We start from the raw sequence: 18,545 nt of genomic DNA, 5'->3' as shown, positions 1-18,545 counted from the left end.
CGCTGCGTTGGCCCAGCCCACTCTATCACGTGATCAAAACCTTTTCCTGCTGAGACTTCTCTTGCTGCTGTCTCTGGATTTTCGGGCGTGGTTCTTCGATGCAGTCCTTGACTTTCGCGCAACTGGCGCTTGTCGAGTGGCGGAAAATCGTTGTCGGCTGGCGTTCGGCCTGTCGTCACACCCATTTTCGCTTGCGCACAACGTAGAGCATCTTGCATTTTGCCTTGCATGTTAATTCGGTCTCCAGTCGAGTGTTCGCTCCCACACAGCTTACATTTTGGGGTGCAGCTATGGACGTCATTGGCGTCCACAAGCCCGCAGGCCAGGCATGTCTTTATTGTAGGGGTCGGGCACACGTCCTTACAGTGTCCCACACGGCCGCACTGCTGGCAAACGTCGACCTGTTTCCTGTACAGGTTACACGGTATCAGGATGACTCCGTATCGAACGAAGTTCGGTACTTTGTGTCCTTGAATCACCACGATCACGCTGGTCGTGCTGCCGATACTCTTTGCGCCGACCGCTAGCGGGTTCCTCTCGTTGACAATATTTCTATCCAGATCTTCAGCGTTCGCGTCAGTGGGTATGCCTCTGATGACGCCCTTTAACCTTCTGGCTCCCCCTAACCCGCTTGCCTTCTCTGGGAATCCAGTCAGTTACCCTTAATGGCCAGCGGTTATTCTGTATACGCGCTACATTCCCGACCCATGTACATTACCTCTTCTTGATTTCAACAATGATATCCTTAGCCCCCGTTTGTTCCCTTATCCCCTCTGCTCTCTTCTTGTCTCTTAAGGTTACACCTACCATTTTTTCTTTCCGTTGCTCGCTGCGTCGTCCTCAATTTAAGCTGAACCCTCTTTGTCAGTCTCCAGGTTTCTGCTTCGTAGCTAAGTACCGGCAAGATTCGGCTGTTATATACATTCCTCTTGAGGGATAGTGGCAATCTACCTGTCATAATTTGAGAGTGTTTGCCAAATGTGGTCCACCCCATTCTTATTCTTCTAGTTATTTCAATCTCGTAGTTCGGCTCCGCGGTTATTACCTGCCCTAAGTAGACATACTATTTTACAACTTGAAGTGCACTATTACCTATCTCGACGCGCTGCTCTCGTCCGAGGTTGTGGTACATTACTTTCGTTTTCTGCAGATTAATTTTAAGACACACCTTTCTGCTCTCCTTGTCTAACTCCGTAATCATGAGTTGAAATTCGTCCCCTGAGTTACTCAGCAATGCAATGTAATTGGCAAATCGCAGGTTACTAAGGTACTCTCCATTAACTCTTATCCCTAACTGCTCCCATTCTAGGTTTCTGAAAACCTCCTGTAAGCACGCGGTAAATAGCATTGAGGAGATTGTGTCCCCTGCCTTACACCCTTCTTGATTGGTATTCTGTTGCTTTCTTTATGAAGCACTATGGTAGCAGTTGATCCCCTGTATATTTCTTCCAGGATGTTTATATATGCTTCATCGACGCCCTGATTCCACAGTGCATGACTGCTGATATTTCTACTGAATCAAACGCCTTCTCGTAATCAATGAAGGCTATGTATAGTGATTGCTTATATTCTGAGCATTTCTCTATTACCTGATTGATAGTTTGAATGTGGTCGATTGTTGAGTAGCCTGTTCGAAATCCTGCTTGTTACTTTGGTTGATTGAATTCTAATGTTTTCTTTACTTTGTTAGCAATTACATTTGTAAACAGTTTAATGCAAAATTATGGAAGAAGCAGGCTGGAGACCAAGCAGTAGGAGATTATGGCATCGGTGCTAGAAACGCCAGAGGAGAGCTACTAGTAGAATTCGCAGAACGCAACAAATCACGGATTTTAAATACCTTCTACCGAAAACGAGGAAACCGTAAGTGGACATGGAGGAGCCCTTATGGCGAAAATAAGAAGGAAATAGACATTATAATTGTGAAGGCGCAGAGATAAATTTTATCTCTCCACATGGCCGCCTCTTCCACTTCCCCATACTGAAATAAAGGCTTGTGCTGTAAAATAGGCATTGACAGTATCAAGGTTACTAGATGGTTACAATAGCGTACGTGAATCTTTTATTAAAGACCCAACCACACGTACGCTGTAGTACATGGTGCATCGCGTTCCTATTAAGGGAGAGGGTACGCATAAGGGAAATACACGCCGTGCACGTGCTGACGCGTTGTAGCACTTTAGCGATTGATGCCATTACGAATGCTTCGTACGCTATTGGCGGCGAGGACATACCATGGCGCCGTCTGCTGGAATCTTTCTGTGACGTGTGACGACATACCGACAGCGCGAAACGTTCGACGAACCTAGTGGTTCAAGTTGTGCAGCCGCGATGTTTGTCGCTTTGTAAGCGTTGGATGTGTTTGTTTTAGCTGCGAAACAACCTAGAGTGTCTGCCAACAAAGATCCAACGTGCGGTCATTTCATGCGCATATTCCAGAGTTTTTGTTTGGACGAGAGGAGAAAGAAAGCAATTGTCGCGTGTGCGACAAATTTTTGTACCTCCACTCACGCGGGACGGATTCTAAAAAAAGTGCAGCGGTCAATTCGATCGTGATGCAACAAGTGAGTTAATTAATTATATGGTGACCTAGAAAAGTGTTGTCAGGGCCCCTTTAAGTGACGGTTTCGTCAAATCTGTGTGTACGTGGTTAGGCCTATATATGCCACCCGCCATGCCTGGGTACCCTGGTAGTTCGCGTGCTGCTGCGCGGTTTTTTGGGCGCTCGTTATCTGTTTCTGTGTACGATGTTGAAAGGGAAGCATTCTGTTTTTTCTTTTTTTGCTGTCGTACTTTATCGAGCTCATCGGATCAGGAAGGCCTCGTTTGTTCACTCGATACAAGATCAGAAAATCAAGATGTGCGACACGGATACCAGCCACCGCGTACACTGGCTGCCCACCACGACCTACGAGGGCCCATTATCTCGCTTTCACTACAAACGCTACAAATTGCGTGGCCCAAGAACAAGTGAAAGCCCAAAGTCTCTCGAGCCGCAGTTTTAAGAGTGGATGAGCGAAGCGCAGCAGCTCCCGTGGAAAATGAGTCGTGCAGAGCTAATTTTACAAGAGATATAATATTAATATATTGCTGCGGCCCACGCCACCAAAGTAGCAGCGTCCCCCCCTCCCCCCCAACTGTTTTAAACACTGCTGATGTTGAGCCTGTTTGATTGAAACTTGTGCAAACAGCCGAGGAAAACATTATGCGAGGCAGAGAGAGACTTCGCGTGGTGCGTGCCGCGGTAATGCCGGTAATCACTTTTTTTTTCGCGTATGTTTTGACACCTTTTTCATCTTGTATTTTACCTTTTTTGTACGCTAATGTACAGTGAAGACCCTGAAAAACATGGAGACCGTTTTAGGGAATTCATTGACCAAATTTTGAAAATCCTGAGCCCTCAACTTGAACCGATCGGCTGTATATACTTCAAAGTGAACAAATATTGCTTCGCATCCATTTTCACAGTTTGTTTCAACGCAATACCCGAATTTCCGCGATCACCATCACGATTTTGACCGCCTACCTGACACGCTGATTGTGCACGCAGTGAGTTTGTATATACATGTATCTTGGTAAGCTATCTCTGTTTGCAGGTAAGTGCTTGGCTATGGCACTAACCCGGAAAGAAGTTTCACCTGAAGACGCAAATATCACCGAGGTTGTTCAAGTAGTTTTTTTTGTTAATCCGCGCCAGCCAAACACGCCGGTACTTTTCAGAAAATCGCAAAGTGCGTCCTCAGCTTTGGGTAATAACTTTCAGCGAAAAAAACATCCCGAAGCTCTGCTCTCTCTTCGGCGACTACTAAATCAACTTGCCTCACTAGCGGCCCTAAAACTTGCATCGTGAGGCAAAACTAAATGGGCGCAAGCACGAGGAGACAGCACGGTAGCGGTAGGCGACGGAGCCGGCAGATACCCGGGCATATCGGTGACGCATTTCGGAAGTGACGAAGGGGCGCTGCGTGACGCACGTGCACACTATATATATATATATATATATATATATATATATATATATATATATATATATATATATATATATATATATATATATATATATATATATATATATATATATATATATATATATATATATATATATATATATATATATATATATATATATGAAATGTTGTAGGCCCGTGTGCTCAGATTTGGGTGCACGTTAAAGAACCCCAGGTGGTCGAAATTTCCGGAGCCCTCCATTACGGCGTCTCTCATAATCATATAGTGGTTTTGGGACGTTAAACCCCACATATCAATCAATCAATATATATATATATATATATATATATATATATATATATATATATATATATATATATATATATATATATATATATATATATATATATATATATATATATATATATATATATATATATATATATATATATATATATATATAATTAAAGAGCAGGAGTACACCCAGGCTCGTAGTCAGGAATTTTTCTTGGGCGGAGAGGGGGGGGGTATTCTTCCGTTGAAGGCCTTTAAAACAAACAAATATTTCAGTTATTTTTCCTCGATAAAACACTCTCCATTTGAATTTCGGGGAAGCCCTCTGTTCCTTTCCGCTACGTGTAGGGGTAACATGGGTGAATGGAACACCACCAGCCTCACGGCCTCCTTGGTTCCCGCGAAGTGGAGCTGGTTGAATTTTTTCTTATTTTGTTCTCTCTCGATATCCTTATATCTTCTTCTTTCTCACTCTCTTTCGTATGTTTCACGTGCTCCACTTGGCACCGGCTGTACTTGGTAGATGGCTGTGGCGCATATACCTACATGACGAGTTTTGTATGATGGAGCGCAACTTTGCTGTAAAGAGAATGAAGAAAGCAGCCCTGGCCATAGCACGTGGATGAAATTTTCTTTGAATGATGAACGCATCATACCGACAAAAGTTTTTACAGCCGGCCTTAACAGCTGCGCTGCTTCAAAGCTGTCCTTCAGCATTTGATAGCTTTATGGCATTGTCGCATTCACATCCAGAAAAGCCGATTGGAGAGAATTTATTTGGCAGGCGCAGCGTGCACTTCTGCGAACATTAATGGGTACCGTTCAGTCAAGTTTTCCAGTCTTACTGCAGCGCCAGAATACATAACCTAGCGGATAAAAAGGGCAACCTTGAGACGGCCTTGGTAAAAAAGAACGTGACGTGCGCGTCTCACGCCCTGCATCGGTCGGCGGATTGTAGCCGGGATACATGGGGGACGCAGTGCACGCGTCTATTTTCTGCTGCTCCTAACGGCGAATGCCAAAGACTTTGAGACGGCACAGTTAGGGTGGCTAGCACAGTGTGAGCAACGCAGCCCCCTTTGGTCAGTGTGCGGTAGCTATGCATACCGGTTTCGGAATAGCATATACAACAATAAGAACTAGTAATAAAATTCATTATTGCATGTGAAGGCACTAATACGTGTCCTAGACTGAATAACAATATAACTAAAGCGATTGCAGCGTTTTGTTCTTATTTTCTGAGAAGTTTCGTTGTTAAAAGACAAAGTGTGTCTGCTGACAGCGAAAGCCTGATATTTTAGGATGGCTATGGCTAAAGATCTGGCTGCGGCCACTGCATATGGCTATTGTGGCTGTCAAAAGAAAAACTTCCTCCAGGGGGCGCAGAAACAGCGACACGCATCTTATTGCCACGTTGGATTTGATTGCCGGTACTGTTCCTAATTTTTTTCGGATTTAGAGTGAGCGTTGAGCTTAATGTTAAAATTCGTTGAATATACAAGATGATTTAGGCAAAATCCTGTCAGCTGTAAATAGCAGACAGCGTTGTAGTTTCTGAAAACTCAGCCATTTTCGATGGTAGTCGAGGAAAGAAGTCGCCATATATCGCTTCGCCTTCGTTTGTGTTAGGTGTATTTCCTTAAGTGAAACATTCTGACTAGTGAAGGAAAGGCGTGAGTTTCTGTGACTAAGGTACACTTTAAAGAAATAGCAGGCTGGAAGTCTTCTGGCGTCGCGTTTAAACGTCCCCGTTCCGCGGCGTCTTCAATGCGTGTCAAGCTTGAGCAGCTCTGCTATTCGTGCTAGCAGCTTTTGAATGTTCCGTAACTCGTCGCTAAGTTTTGAATTTGTTTTTGGTTTTGCAGGCAAAAATGAAGGTTAAAGAAATAGATAGAACAGCCAACGTGGCCTGGGCGCCGGCTGTGCACCACCCGATTTATATTGCAGCCGGCACTGCCGCTCAGCAGCTGGATTCCACGTTCAGGTACTGTTGCCTCTGGGATTTTCACGTATAATCCCTCATAGACTATTATTTCATAGATGTGCCTGACATGCTTATTGCAGCCTTCTACAAATTTCCACATTAAGTTTTTCATTACTGCCAGCTCACTCTTTTGCGCGACACATTTCAGCACGTCGGCTGCACTCGAGATATATGCACTGAACCTCACGGAGCCAGGACTGGATATGGAACTTGTCGGAACTCTTGATTCCGATCACAGGTGAGGATAATGTTTGCCATTCTCCAGTTCAGCTTGTGATGTTTTTTTGAGAACAGTTCGTCCGAACGAAACCTGTTAGTTTCAGCGAAAAACCGATGTATTAATTTACATGTGTGACTTGCAGTTGCAGTGTAATGATTTTTTTTATTCTTCTAAGGCGATATCGTGCATGTCACCTTGTCTTAGAAATTAGAAGGGAATTTTAAAGGTCGATCAAAGAGCAATAAAACAGGCTGTTGCTGCTTGATCTGCCCTTTTTAGTTACTCCATGTATTGAAACTGAATACGATGTTTGGTGTGAACATGTGTCGTTCATCTGTGCAGGGATGTGCAACGTGTCTGCTCATTCTTTTACAGTACTAGCATGAGTGCTAGTATTGCCTACAAGCATTCTTGTGTGTTTTATGCACTATGGCCACAAATTATGTTCTGTTGAGCAAAAGTTTGACCTGGTTGTTCCGAGCACAACCAAATTTAATCTTTCACTGTCGGCCATGCTGGAAGCAAGGTTCACTGCCACTTAAAATGTGAGGCACACTCTCTTTGCAGTTTTTTAGCTTAACTCTCCAAGGAATGTGGCACGTTAACCTTTTCCAAGGAATGTGGCACGTTAAAACCTGTCCAGCCTACATTTGGTTGTCATGAGTGTGTTATTAAAAATTGCAAAAAAACTTTTTAGATCAAATATTTTATTGAGACTAAACTGTGTGACTGGGGGAGTAGCATTTACTGGCATGAGTAGTACTACTTGGTAATCTCAAGCATGAATGACATGAGGTCATTTATGTTCTAGGGGCTTGCTTGTTATGAACAGAGTGTTTGGTTTGAGTCTGAAATGAACCCATGCCTTTTGTAGATCAAATATTTTATTAAGACTAAACTGTGTGACTGGTGGAGTAGCATTTGCTGGCATGGGTAGTATTACTTGGTAATCTAAAGCATGAATGACATGAGGTCATTTATGTTCTAGGGGCTTGCTTGTTATGAACAGAGTGTTTGGTTTGAGTCTGAAATGAACCCATGCCTTTTGTAGATCAAATATTTTATTAAGACTAAACTGTGTGACTGGTGGAGTAGCATTTGCTGGCATGGGTAGTATTACTTGGTAATTTAAAGCATGAATGTCATGAGGTAATTTATGTTTTAGGGGCTTGCTTGTTATAAACAGGGTGTTTGGTTTGAGTCTGAAATGAAGCCATGCCTTTTGTTAAAGGAAGAGTTATTCATGGTAGTTCAACAAATAACAGAGGTGACATTCGTGTTGGGATTTCAGGGCTTTACCACGCCATCTTTTTTGAACCTATACTGTGTTTAATCATGTTTCCACTAAGAAATCATCACCTATGAGGTTTTACTTGAAAACAGTGGTCTGCAAGGATAGAGTTCATAGTCATCCTTTAACTCTTTCATTACCACACCTTAGTGAACTGCTTGACAACTTTTGATAGGAAATATTCTATAAATAGTGCCATGCTGCTCATCAAGTAAAAACTGAACTTTAGTTTCTAATCATATTTGGCAATTTTTGGCACGCCTGGGAGTTTTGCAAAGTAAATGTTCAACAAAATTGATTGCTGAAACTGGCATCTTTTGCCCTTCATTCTAGTAATAAAAAATTTGTGCTTTGGTTGTTTCTACAAATGTTGTACAAAACATGTGAAGACTCTAGTTTTACTTCAAGCTGCACAGCTGTGGCAGCTTGATCACAGAGCCATACAGATCAAGCTTAGTGATTGAAATGCTGAGCAGGCTGTTCAACATGAAAAGCATAGCTTTGGAGCTAAAACAATTCTGAGCATAAAAAAAACCAGGCACTTCCTCTTCAAGAAGTAAACAAGAGCTTATTGCAGAATAGGTGCATACCTGTTTTCCCACATAACATGAAAAGTGTAATGCAGGACTTGACTCTCACTTTTGTCTCGACACAGCTTAAATGGATACTGAACAAAATTTTTGCTCCTAATAAGGTCAGATTTATAGCACACTGTTTTTCTCCAATTTTTTTTCACCTCCTTGCACAGCATTTTCATTCATACGAAAGCTATGTGCTGTTGATGCAACCAACTGATAAAGCGAATAGATGAATTGATAACCACGACCCTTAAGAATCCATGTGTGTTGCGATAGTTGCGTTTTTCTAGGCGTTTAAACGAAGAGAGATGAAGTAAGCAGATAAGTGGCATGGTTTGTGAAACATCCTTACGAAGAAAAAAAATGCTAGCAATATTATTAAAAAATAATGTGTTTTTCACAAACTGCTTCATCTAGCGGCCGCACCATGAACTATAGGAATAGACATTCGACGATGTCAGATCCACCCGAAACGGGCAAGCCAGCCGTCGCTTGCGTCTCTCAACACTCCTCTCCCCCTGTGGTTCCCAGAATCGGTATGAACAGCACCCATTGCAAACGATGCTCCTGGCTGATGCAAAGCATCAGCACTTTTGTGGACGTTCCTCGACTTTCTCTAGTTCCTCGAGCTTAAACATGTAAATTATAACTTTGGATATTAATGCATGAAATTACCTTGTTTTACTGTCTTTACATGGTTACCAAGAACTGTAGCTCTGCACCTACCCATACATTTGCTTTCTTTTGTACGCTTGTGCAATTGAAAAATGTAAAATGATTATATCCATATGTATTTCTGTATCATCCTCTTGTACATGGAAAGCCTATTTTTTTTATTGGAGTTTTGGTATTTTTGTATCTGATTCCTGCAAATGAAAAATTGAATTGAAGGGGGAAAGTGGAATGAAAGGAGAAGTGGAGAAAAGGAAGAGGATGACGGGAACTTGTGCGCTACGCCTGCACCTTAGCGAATCTGACGTCACGGCTCCCGCTCGCGTGAGGCCACCGTACGATGACGATTCATCAGAAATACAGCCAACAGTTTGAAAATATGGGAAATTAACTCTGTTTATCAGAACAGTTGCATATTCTGAGTAGAATTGCAACGTTTCCAGAGTTTTTCTAATTTTGTTCAGTATCTCTTTAACATATAATGTTTAGTAAGCACGTTTCATGTTATTGTGTTACTACCGTATGCTGCACCTAATTTATGTAGGTTTAACACACCTGAATATCTGTGGTTTCTTTCACCTTTTATGTTTGTAAAGGCAGTAAAACTGTTTGCTAGTACTACAGTTTTACTGCACATGTTCTTCTAAATAAGGAATATGGAGAGTGACATGGTTGTGAATGCTGTGCTGCATGGAGACCCACATGCTTCCATATGCTTAAATCCTATGCTCACTTTTTTTGCCTGCATTATGCTATAAAGTACCATCAATTTATTATTAAGAAATGTCTCATTCTTGTAGAAGTGTCGTACAAAAATGTGTAAGGCACATAGTATTGAAGGAAGGGCTGTTAGGTGGACAGTGATGTATTATGGTCAAAAGTATAGCAGCCAGGGATTCTGCAATAAAGCCAGCATCTCTTCACCTATGAATATAGCTTTAATTGAGGGGTGCACTCCAAACTTCATAATAGGAGTGTTCTTCTGCACTTATCATTTGCAGTCTCTGTGTCTGAATTGCTGATAAATTTAGTTCTTTTTTTCAGCCTGCATGCAGTCTATATACTTTTGTTCATAGGTGCACCAAAGTAAAATTGTTACACAAAGGTAAAACGAGATAAGGTATAGGACAGCACAGGGATGTGCTTGTTCAGTATTTAATCTCTTGTTTAACCTTTGTAATTATGAAATAGCCAAGCTGTTCCTTCATTGTAAATACCTCTATTCACATCCTAACTAAAATATTGTTAATTAATTGGTTGTTCCGGAAATTTATTTAAAAGAACAGTGCAGCTTTTGATTGCTTTTACGTCCGAGTGTTGTGTATAATCTACTCAGGTTCCATAAGATTGCCTGGGGCTGGCATGGCATGTCAGATGAACTGGCCAGTGGTGTGCTCGTCGGCGGGGCCGACGCTGGCAACCTGCTAGTTTATGACCCAGCAAAGCTCATTAAGGGGGAAGATTCACTCATTTGCCAAAAGAACAAGCATACTGGCCCTGTGTATGCACTTGACTTCAACACATTTCAGGTGAGTTGCTAAACACTGTTGAATGCTTAAACTGCTGAATGCCTTTGTAATCACACTTTTTACAACTTTAAAAAGGAAGTCCTACGCATTTTAAGCCACTTCACAGTGTGAACCATGGTATGTACTGCAATGATAATTTGTATTAATGAGTGCAATGTTATTAGCTCTGGCCTGCAAGTATATATAAGTTCAGTTGTGTTTACTTACAACCTTGTTCTGTTGTTGAGAGTCATTCTTAGCGCATTGCGCTTTGTGTGGCAAAATATCTTTCAGCAGAATACACAGCTGTGGACTCTAAAAGATTGCATAAGGTGCCTGGACTAGGCAACCTCGTCTACACCAGTGCAGAGCAGAATTGCCATTTCAGTGGACTTCCTCCTAGATTATGACTAGCATTGCCCTTATTTCACTGCATAAGCATTCACTTCGCAGATGGCTAGGAGTTTTAACTTCTTTGTAAGAGTGTTGCCCATTTCAGAATATCAGGTTAGTAGAGCTGCTGGGTTGGTGGTGCCACCTAGTGGCATAAAGCTTAAACAATAAATGCACACAGATTGTGATTGCATTGGCTAACATTCTTCGTAGCTGCTGCCCCGCCACGGTGGTCTAGTGGCTAAGGTACTCGGCTGCTGACCCGCAGGTCGCGGGATCAAATCCCGGCTGTGGCGGCTGCATTTCCGATGGAGGCGGAAATGTTGTAGGCCCGTGTGCTCAGATTTGGGTGCACGTTAAAGAACCCCAGGTGGTCGAAATTTCCGGAGCCCTCCACTACGGCGTCTCTCATAATCATATGGTGGTTTTGGGACGTTAAACCCCACATATCAGTCAATCAATCAATCTTTGTAGCTGCTGGCGTAGAAGGTCAGCAGCAATAAATATAACATGCAGCTGTTTTTCTTTTCTTCTGAATTTTCTTTGTCATTGAAAAATATGTAACATAAACATGTTTAATGTTTGGATAGCAAGTGTCACAAATATCAGCATTGCTGCTACTGATGATATATGTGGGTACCCTGTACTGTGCAAAATGATAGTGCATAATTTCCAGCCAAGCTAAAGATTCTTTTGGTGGTTACAGTGAAATAAGGTCTTATATGTTAACAAACTTTAAATATTAGGGTAGAAGAAAATATTGAGCTGAATAGAAGTGATCTCATGATTCCCCCTCCCCCACCTCTAGAAATGCTTTTAGATGGAGGAAAATGGTAGTTTAATGTTTAACAGAAGTGTCACAATAATCAACATTGCTGCTACTGATTATATCTGTGGTGACCCCATACTTTGCAAAATGGTAGTACATAATTTACAGCCAAGCTAAAGATCCTTTTGGTGGTTACAGTGAAATAAGGTGTTATATCTTAACAAACTTTAAATAAATATTAGGATAGAAGAAAATTTTTAGCTGAATAGAAGTGATCTCATCATTTCCCCCCACCTCTAGAAATGCTTTTAGATGGAGGGAAATGGAAGTTTAATGTTTAACAGAAGTGTCACAATAATCAACGTTGCTGCTAATGATTATATCTGTGCTGACTCCATACTTCGCAAAATGATAGTGCATAATTTACAGCCAAGCTAAAGATCCTTTTGATGGTTACAGTGAAGTAAGGTCTTATATGTTAACAAACTTTAAATAAATGTTAGGGTAGAAGAAAATTTTTTTAGCTGAATAGAAGTGATCTCATGATTGCCCTCCCCTCCTCCAGAAATGCTTTTAGATGGAGGAAAATGGAAGTTTATTGTGATTGGGTCATTAGCAGAAGCCTAAAATGCTACCAGTGAAAGTTGGTTTGGAAAACCCAGTTTGAAAATGCCCCTGATATTTGTAGATGTTAAATGTTGTATCAGAAACTGTTCGAGAATACAACACCAGTGCCATGTGAAACTGGCCGAGATATATGCAGAGACTGTGTTTTTTTCCTGGCATAGTCTTGTCATGTTTGCTGGAAAGTGATTTACAGAATGCAATTGAAGTGCCGTGTACTTAGAAAGTTGATAAACCCTTCATCACATTTCTTGTATAGCACTTGGAGCTTGTTTTTGTGTGTCAGGAATGCCATGTTGTATTGATATGGGCATTTTGTTTTTGTGATGCAGAAGTAGCAAGAATTCAGTTAAAGTGCGTGCAAGATAAAGATGGTCTGTAAACAGGATAACGTTTAGAGTCCTGACTTTCTCTCTGCTTTTTTAAGTAGCTTTCAGCATTACAAACATGGTATGAAGCCTTAGTTACCTTTTTGGATGCACAAATGAATATTTACTTACTTGCTTATTCATTTTTGATGGGACCAGCTTAACCCTGTAATGCCCATGATAAGTTATGCCTTCAGAAAAAATTGTGAGAAAACGCTGACTGTTTTTACTCTTCTTGTGCAGTTCATTTTGAGAAAAATATAAATAAAATTTTGTTTGAGGCATAACCTAATAAGTAATAATTGAGAATAATTGATTACTATCTTATAATATATGTCCCTGTACTTTCTTCATATCATGTGAAATCTGCAATAGCTGCTTGTCGTGACACTTATAGTAGCTTTTAGTAGCTTTATTGAGGTATTCAATGCATCAAATATGATACAGTGGATATTACACGGAGGGTTAAAATGCATGTGAAGTGTGTTTCGAACTATTCAGACATACGTTCTTCAGTAGGAAGTGAAGGAAATCAGTGCATAGAAAGCATTTCATTTTTTTAGGCAAATCTTCTGGCATCAGGGTCGACTGACTCGGAAATCTTCATATGGGACCTTAATAGTCCCAATGCGCCAATGACTCCTGGCGCCAAATCTCAGGTGGGTGTATGGCCCTTCGCTGCGGTTCTGGCATTTTTCATGTTACATTTATTACCATAACTCTTAAGCCTGTAGCATGAGCACATAACTCCCAGTTTCATAAATTACTGCTTGTATTGCATTTACTTCACTTTTCCTTGTAGAATTTTCTGGTTTTTCAAACTAGCAAGGCAGTGTTATGTACGTGAGTGCCCTTCTCACTTCTTCACATAATAAAATGTATGTTGTGTCGATACCAGCTTCATATTTGCAATGCAGTGCCTGCAAACTAAAGTGCACTTTTTGCAAAAGTACTGTCATAATTGAATATTTGTCGCACAGCACTGTTACAGTCTTGATTGTGTGTACAGCAAGCCTCAATATAACAAACCTCAATTAAAGGGGTACTGACACAAAAACTTTGACCTTGTGTTTTTGACCTTGTGCTTTTCTGCTGCAATGTGTTGCTGGGGGCCTGTTAGTCATGACATGACACATCGTTTGCTGTAGTGCATGACAGATAATTATTTACAGGCCTCTTATTATTGATCAGTTTCAGTTTCGGTTTCACAGAGCTTCAAAAACTAGGTGCAACTGTCGCCACCTAGTGTGCGCAGCTTTTGACCACATCAGCACACAGAACTGTGACACACGTCCGCACGATCCGCATCAAGAATTACATTCGAATAGGAAATGGGACTGCAATATCTCCTAACACAGAAATTTCTAAGCTTGCGCCACGGCTGAGCACTCGCAACCAGCCGTCGAGAAATATAAACTGCGTTAACAAGTGCTGCAAAAAAAAAAAAAAATGGCGGCTATGACGTCATCATAACTTGTTTTGTTGGCTGCAGCGTGGTGACGTGAGGGAAGTAGGGGGTCAACACCTAGGGGTCCCCTTCGATTGTGTCAATGGCACGATGGAGTCCAGGGCTCACGCAAACTTCAAAATTCTTTTAAAATATATTCCCAGCTATATTCGCTGTTATTTTGCAGATGATATACGAGTGTTCCTGAGAATCGACCCTACTGGCTATCTCGGCCGCGAAATTTTGTGTCGGTGCCCCTTTAAGTGTTATCCACGATGTAACAAATATTTTTATTTCTGGTTGTCTTTTTTACAACTTAGTGAAGTTGCTTTGTACTGCAGTTTCAACTTTAAGTGCTCACGAGTCACAATCACTGCTGGTCTCTCTATAACAAATAAAAGCTTGCTAAGCATTGGTTGGGAGAGAATTTTCGGCTGGTGGTCTTTCATATGGAAACATTACTAGTGGAAAGAGTGTATGAAAGGGAATGTGTAATCTTACTTGCATTTTTTCTGTTTTAAACACTGATTGTGACCCTCAATTCGTGGCATAGCCTGCACAATACACAATGGTATATGGTTGAATCCTGTTACAATGAAATTAACAGGAAGTGTGAAAAAATTCATTGTGGAATTTTGTTGCAGCAAAGTGTTGTCTATAGACCATGTAATCAGGTAAAATCTCATGATTATGAGTCATTTTTTGTTCCTAGCAAGCTCATGCATTGAACTCTCACTAACTCAGAAGTACCAATCTCATATCGTGTGAACGTATTTTCTTGCGAACAACATGCTCAAAATAAGCAGAAATGTTGAAGCTAAAGTTGAGGAGCGGGTTATACGAGAATGTCAATGCGTAAATTGTTTTCGTAGCATACCTAGCAATATTGCAAAGAATTTGAATTTGGTGTAAAAAAAAAATGATGCGTGCAAGATAAAGAGGATCTGTAAACAGGATAAGTTTCGGAGTTCTGACTTCCTCTCTGGCCGCCTTGCGATAATACGCGGGTACTTTTTTCTTCTGCAGTTTGCAGTCGGAAGTTACTGTTAAGGGAGGAGGCTACCATGGAAGGGCAACTTTTTTGTTTGTTGAGACATCCTAATGAAATTTTCAGGGTAGGCCTACTATAAAGCCATTTGAATAACCACGAAATTTCATGCATTTAGGTTCAGCCATTTATTAGGGTAATCCACATAAGTTTCTTAGTCAGGCTCCGGTGAATTTAATAAATACTGTAGCACAGGAAAATTCACTGTGGTGATTCCTGGATGGGGTGCTTTACACTAAGACAGAGCCCTTTTTTAAATTTCCGTGCTGAAAATTTTTAGCAGAGCACTGGATTTGGTGTTTGTCATTGAGATTTATCAATGAAATTTTAATTATCACAAAAAATACACATGCAATGTATTTAAAAAACGGCTCTGTCAGTGTGTGGGCTATTTATTGAGGTACATAATAAAACGAATATGATGAACATTTACAGAGGTATCACCAGACTAAACAGCTTCACTGGCCAATAAAGTCATTGTGAGAAAACGAACTTTGAAAGCTTTTAACACATATGTTGGTCTAAAATGACTCTGCAGAGTAGCTAGAAATGTCCTTTAGGACTCTTTTCCTTTTCCGCTTTTCCTGCTTGTGTTGCAGCCGTTCCTGAGCACATGGAAGGGGGTTTCTCTGCTGCCCATAGGTTGCCGACATAGCGCTGAGCTTTGATTGCACAGCAACGCGCTCGCCATCCTCCGCGGCTAACTTCTCGCATATCTAAAAACATGTTAGCAAATGCACAGTTGATGACGCGGTCGCACTGTTCGGGGTCGTAATCACTGCAGTTAGCGAGTGCAATGCATCAGACGCACTTGAACACGAAACACCAACACCAGCCTCGCCTGTGACGTCGGAGTGTTGCGCCGATGGTGTAGCAATATCGACATTGCGATAAGCATCAATGCAGTCGTCATCTTGAAGAGACGAAGGAGAAGCTGCTCAGCATCGATGCGACTGTCACCCACTCGTTGGCACATGAATGAGCCTCACCATGCGTACAAGCTTCATCGGACGCTTTCTTGAACTGAACGTGTACAGAGTCTCAAACTTTGGTCTACCTATTGTGAGGGACAGAACAACAATCAGCGTCCCATGAACACGGCGAAAGATTGTCTCGTCAAGTGAAAGATAATAAAGCATGTGTGAGAACCGAGCGGAATGATGCCGTAGTGCCTTCAGAACTGTGTTGTTATTATTTGTGAATTTGTCTGCGTGGTTTTTTCCGCGGCGTTGTGGCAAGCAGCATCGGTTTGAGTCAGTGCATGTAGTTTGTGGTCACTCACGATCACATCGACACGACCGCATTTGTGTTCGCAACGCTTGCGGCCGAGTGTAGTTAATTGCACTTGGACTAGGTGCACGCGTATGCCTTCATAGTAGCGTAGTTGTCATTCGCGATAGCATGGCTAGTGACGATGAGCGGTAGGTTTGTTTAGAGTGCTGCATTGAGATAATGGCGGGAGTTCTAAAATGATTCTGCCACGGCCTGCACGCGTCTCAAATCCACTGGCTTTATGATGGATGGGTCATCAGTCGCCGTGCATTTCCATGGCAAAACGTTTACTGTGATGTGCGTGTGCTGGCAAAAAGCATGTCTTCGACAAGCTTATTGGCCGCACCTCTCAGGAAGTCGCAAGCCAATGAGGAGTGGTTGAGTAGGTAGCGGAATTTCGTGGCGATCTTAGTAAAGCTCGTTTTTCTTATGCGGTAGTAGTACTGGCGAAAACTTTGTTGAAGCAGAAGTATCCAGGAAAAGTACTCATTGTTTTCTATGGGTGTCCGATTGGGAATTTTAAATCATTCGTTGTGGTGGAAATTTATTTGTAGCCGGATTCAACTTTAGCGGGTACTACACTGTCCTCCCTGAATCGCTGTGTATTTTAGCTTACAAAGACCGGCTAATCAGTGATTTTGACTTTGTTGCCACGCCAGTTTAATAAGCATTAGCAATGCAGAGATTTGGTGGTGGCCACAACAAACATGCACGTGTAACTCATTGCTAGTAATTCTTTCATGATGGGAATCAACTGTATTCTTGGCAGTGATTGTGGTGTAGCTTTGTTTTAAAGCATAGTGCATTCTTTTAAATGGCAAAATGCCAAATCAATCGTGCAAGCTCCTTAAGCACAATCGCTTGCGCGATTGCGTGCAAAAATTGAAGCTGCATTGCCAACATCAATGTATGGGCCCAGTTGAATGTGCGCTGCACCTTTGCTCGGTCAGAGTGATGTAGGCACGAAGAGGCCTTATTGCAGAGGCACACGCACAACATGAGATGAGCATCAATGGCAATGCACTGTCCACAAATTGCTCAGGACAGTTGATGTCATGCAGCAAAAGGGTCTCTTGTGTTACTCTGAACCGAGACTGGTTTTTGCTCTTTAGCAAATGTGTATGGACACATATTCGAGTAAAGCCTGACAAGTTATTAATTCTGCTACTGTGTTTCCTGTCATAGTTTCAAAATGCTCCTTGTTATCGCCTCTGTGCATTCTCGCATGGTCTTGCGAGAAAGGCGTAATTCGCAATTTTTTCCTCCCTTTGAGTTTCATACTTGCTCTCATGGCAAGCAGTCTTGCTACTCCGCTCTTCTTTTCTTTTGCTACAGCGTACTTACAAATGAAATGCAGGGCTATACTAGAAACATGTGAAGTTATTGCTGTTGACACAGCAACCTCGATATAATGAAATGTGTGGGTAAATGAAGTTGTGCACTGCTGGTATGTTTTATTATACAGAGCTTTTGCGGTATCTTTACCTGACAAAACAAAGTTTAGCATAGTCATTTAATAGCAGAGGTTCTTGCTACCCCCTCATATTCACTTTTATATTCTGTGAACGCTGATAGTGTGTTCCACCATTTCAGCTAGCAATTTGTACAGCTCGCAATCACTTCAGGATGCCTAGGCTCTTAATACTCTTTTATTGGACAGCCTCATGAAGACATCAGCTGCCTGGCATGGAATCGGCAAGTGCAGCACATCCTGGCCTCTACATTTCCGGCACGATGCATCGTCTGGGACTTGCGCAAGAATGAACCCATAATCAAAGTGTCAGACACCACTGCCAGGGTGAGTCTTACACCATGCTTTCATTTGAGTAGGAAAAGTGTGCATTGATAAAATATTTCAAAAAGTTCCCATATTGATGTGCTAATTATCTGAAAACTATGTAATGTCTGAAATGTATAACTGGCTCGCAACAAGATTACTGAGACCTGCCAGAACTTTGAAAAATTAAGAACTGGTGCTAGTGTCAGAACTGTTATTCGGGGAAATTCGTGCTGCCACAAAACCCCACTTCAAGATTAAATGAACATATTACTCTCACATCGATTCATCATTTTTATGAAGTATAAAAGCTTGTTATATGCTCTAAGTATAGCATAGTTTAAAAAAGAAC

General features: G+C 41.6%; 1 protein-coding gene across 3 annotated transcripts in view; it reads left to right on the top strand.

Annotated features, from left to right (window-relative positions):
- The first annotated feature begins 5,583 nt into the window (after window positions 1–5,583).
- The window catches only part of Sec31 (COPII coat complex component secretory 31), a 170,543-nt gene continuing 157,581 nt past the window's right edge, over window positions 5,584–18,545 (top strand). For all 3 annotated transcript variants that reach the window (XM_075879503.1, XM_075879502.1, XM_075879501.1), the window contains exons 1-6: window positions 5,584–5,672; window positions 6,108–6,226; window positions 6,375–6,464; window positions 10,324–10,516; window positions 13,213–13,308; window positions 18,077–18,214. In XM_075879503.1, coding sequence (XP_075735618.1) covers window positions 6,114–6,226; window positions 6,375–6,464; window positions 10,324–10,516; window positions 13,213–13,308; window positions 18,077–18,214 — 630 coding nt within the window. In that variant the 5' untranslated portion in view covers window positions 5,584–5,672; window positions 6,108–6,113. The remainder of the gene's footprint in view (window positions 5,673–6,107; window positions 6,227–6,374; window positions 6,465–10,323; window positions 10,517–13,212; window positions 13,309–18,076; window positions 18,215–18,545) is intronic.

Source organism: Rhipicephalus microplus, chromosome X, assembly GCF_043290135.1.
Source record: "Rhipicephalus microplus isolate Deutch F79 chromosome X, USDA_Rmic, whole genome shotgun sequence".
Taxonomy (NCBI): domain Eukaryota; kingdom Metazoa; phylum Arthropoda; class Arachnida; order Ixodida; family Ixodidae; genus Rhipicephalus; species Rhipicephalus microplus.
The sequence above is the reverse complement of the archived record's forward strand: the minus strand, read 5'-3'. Positions and strand labels throughout refer to the sequence as shown.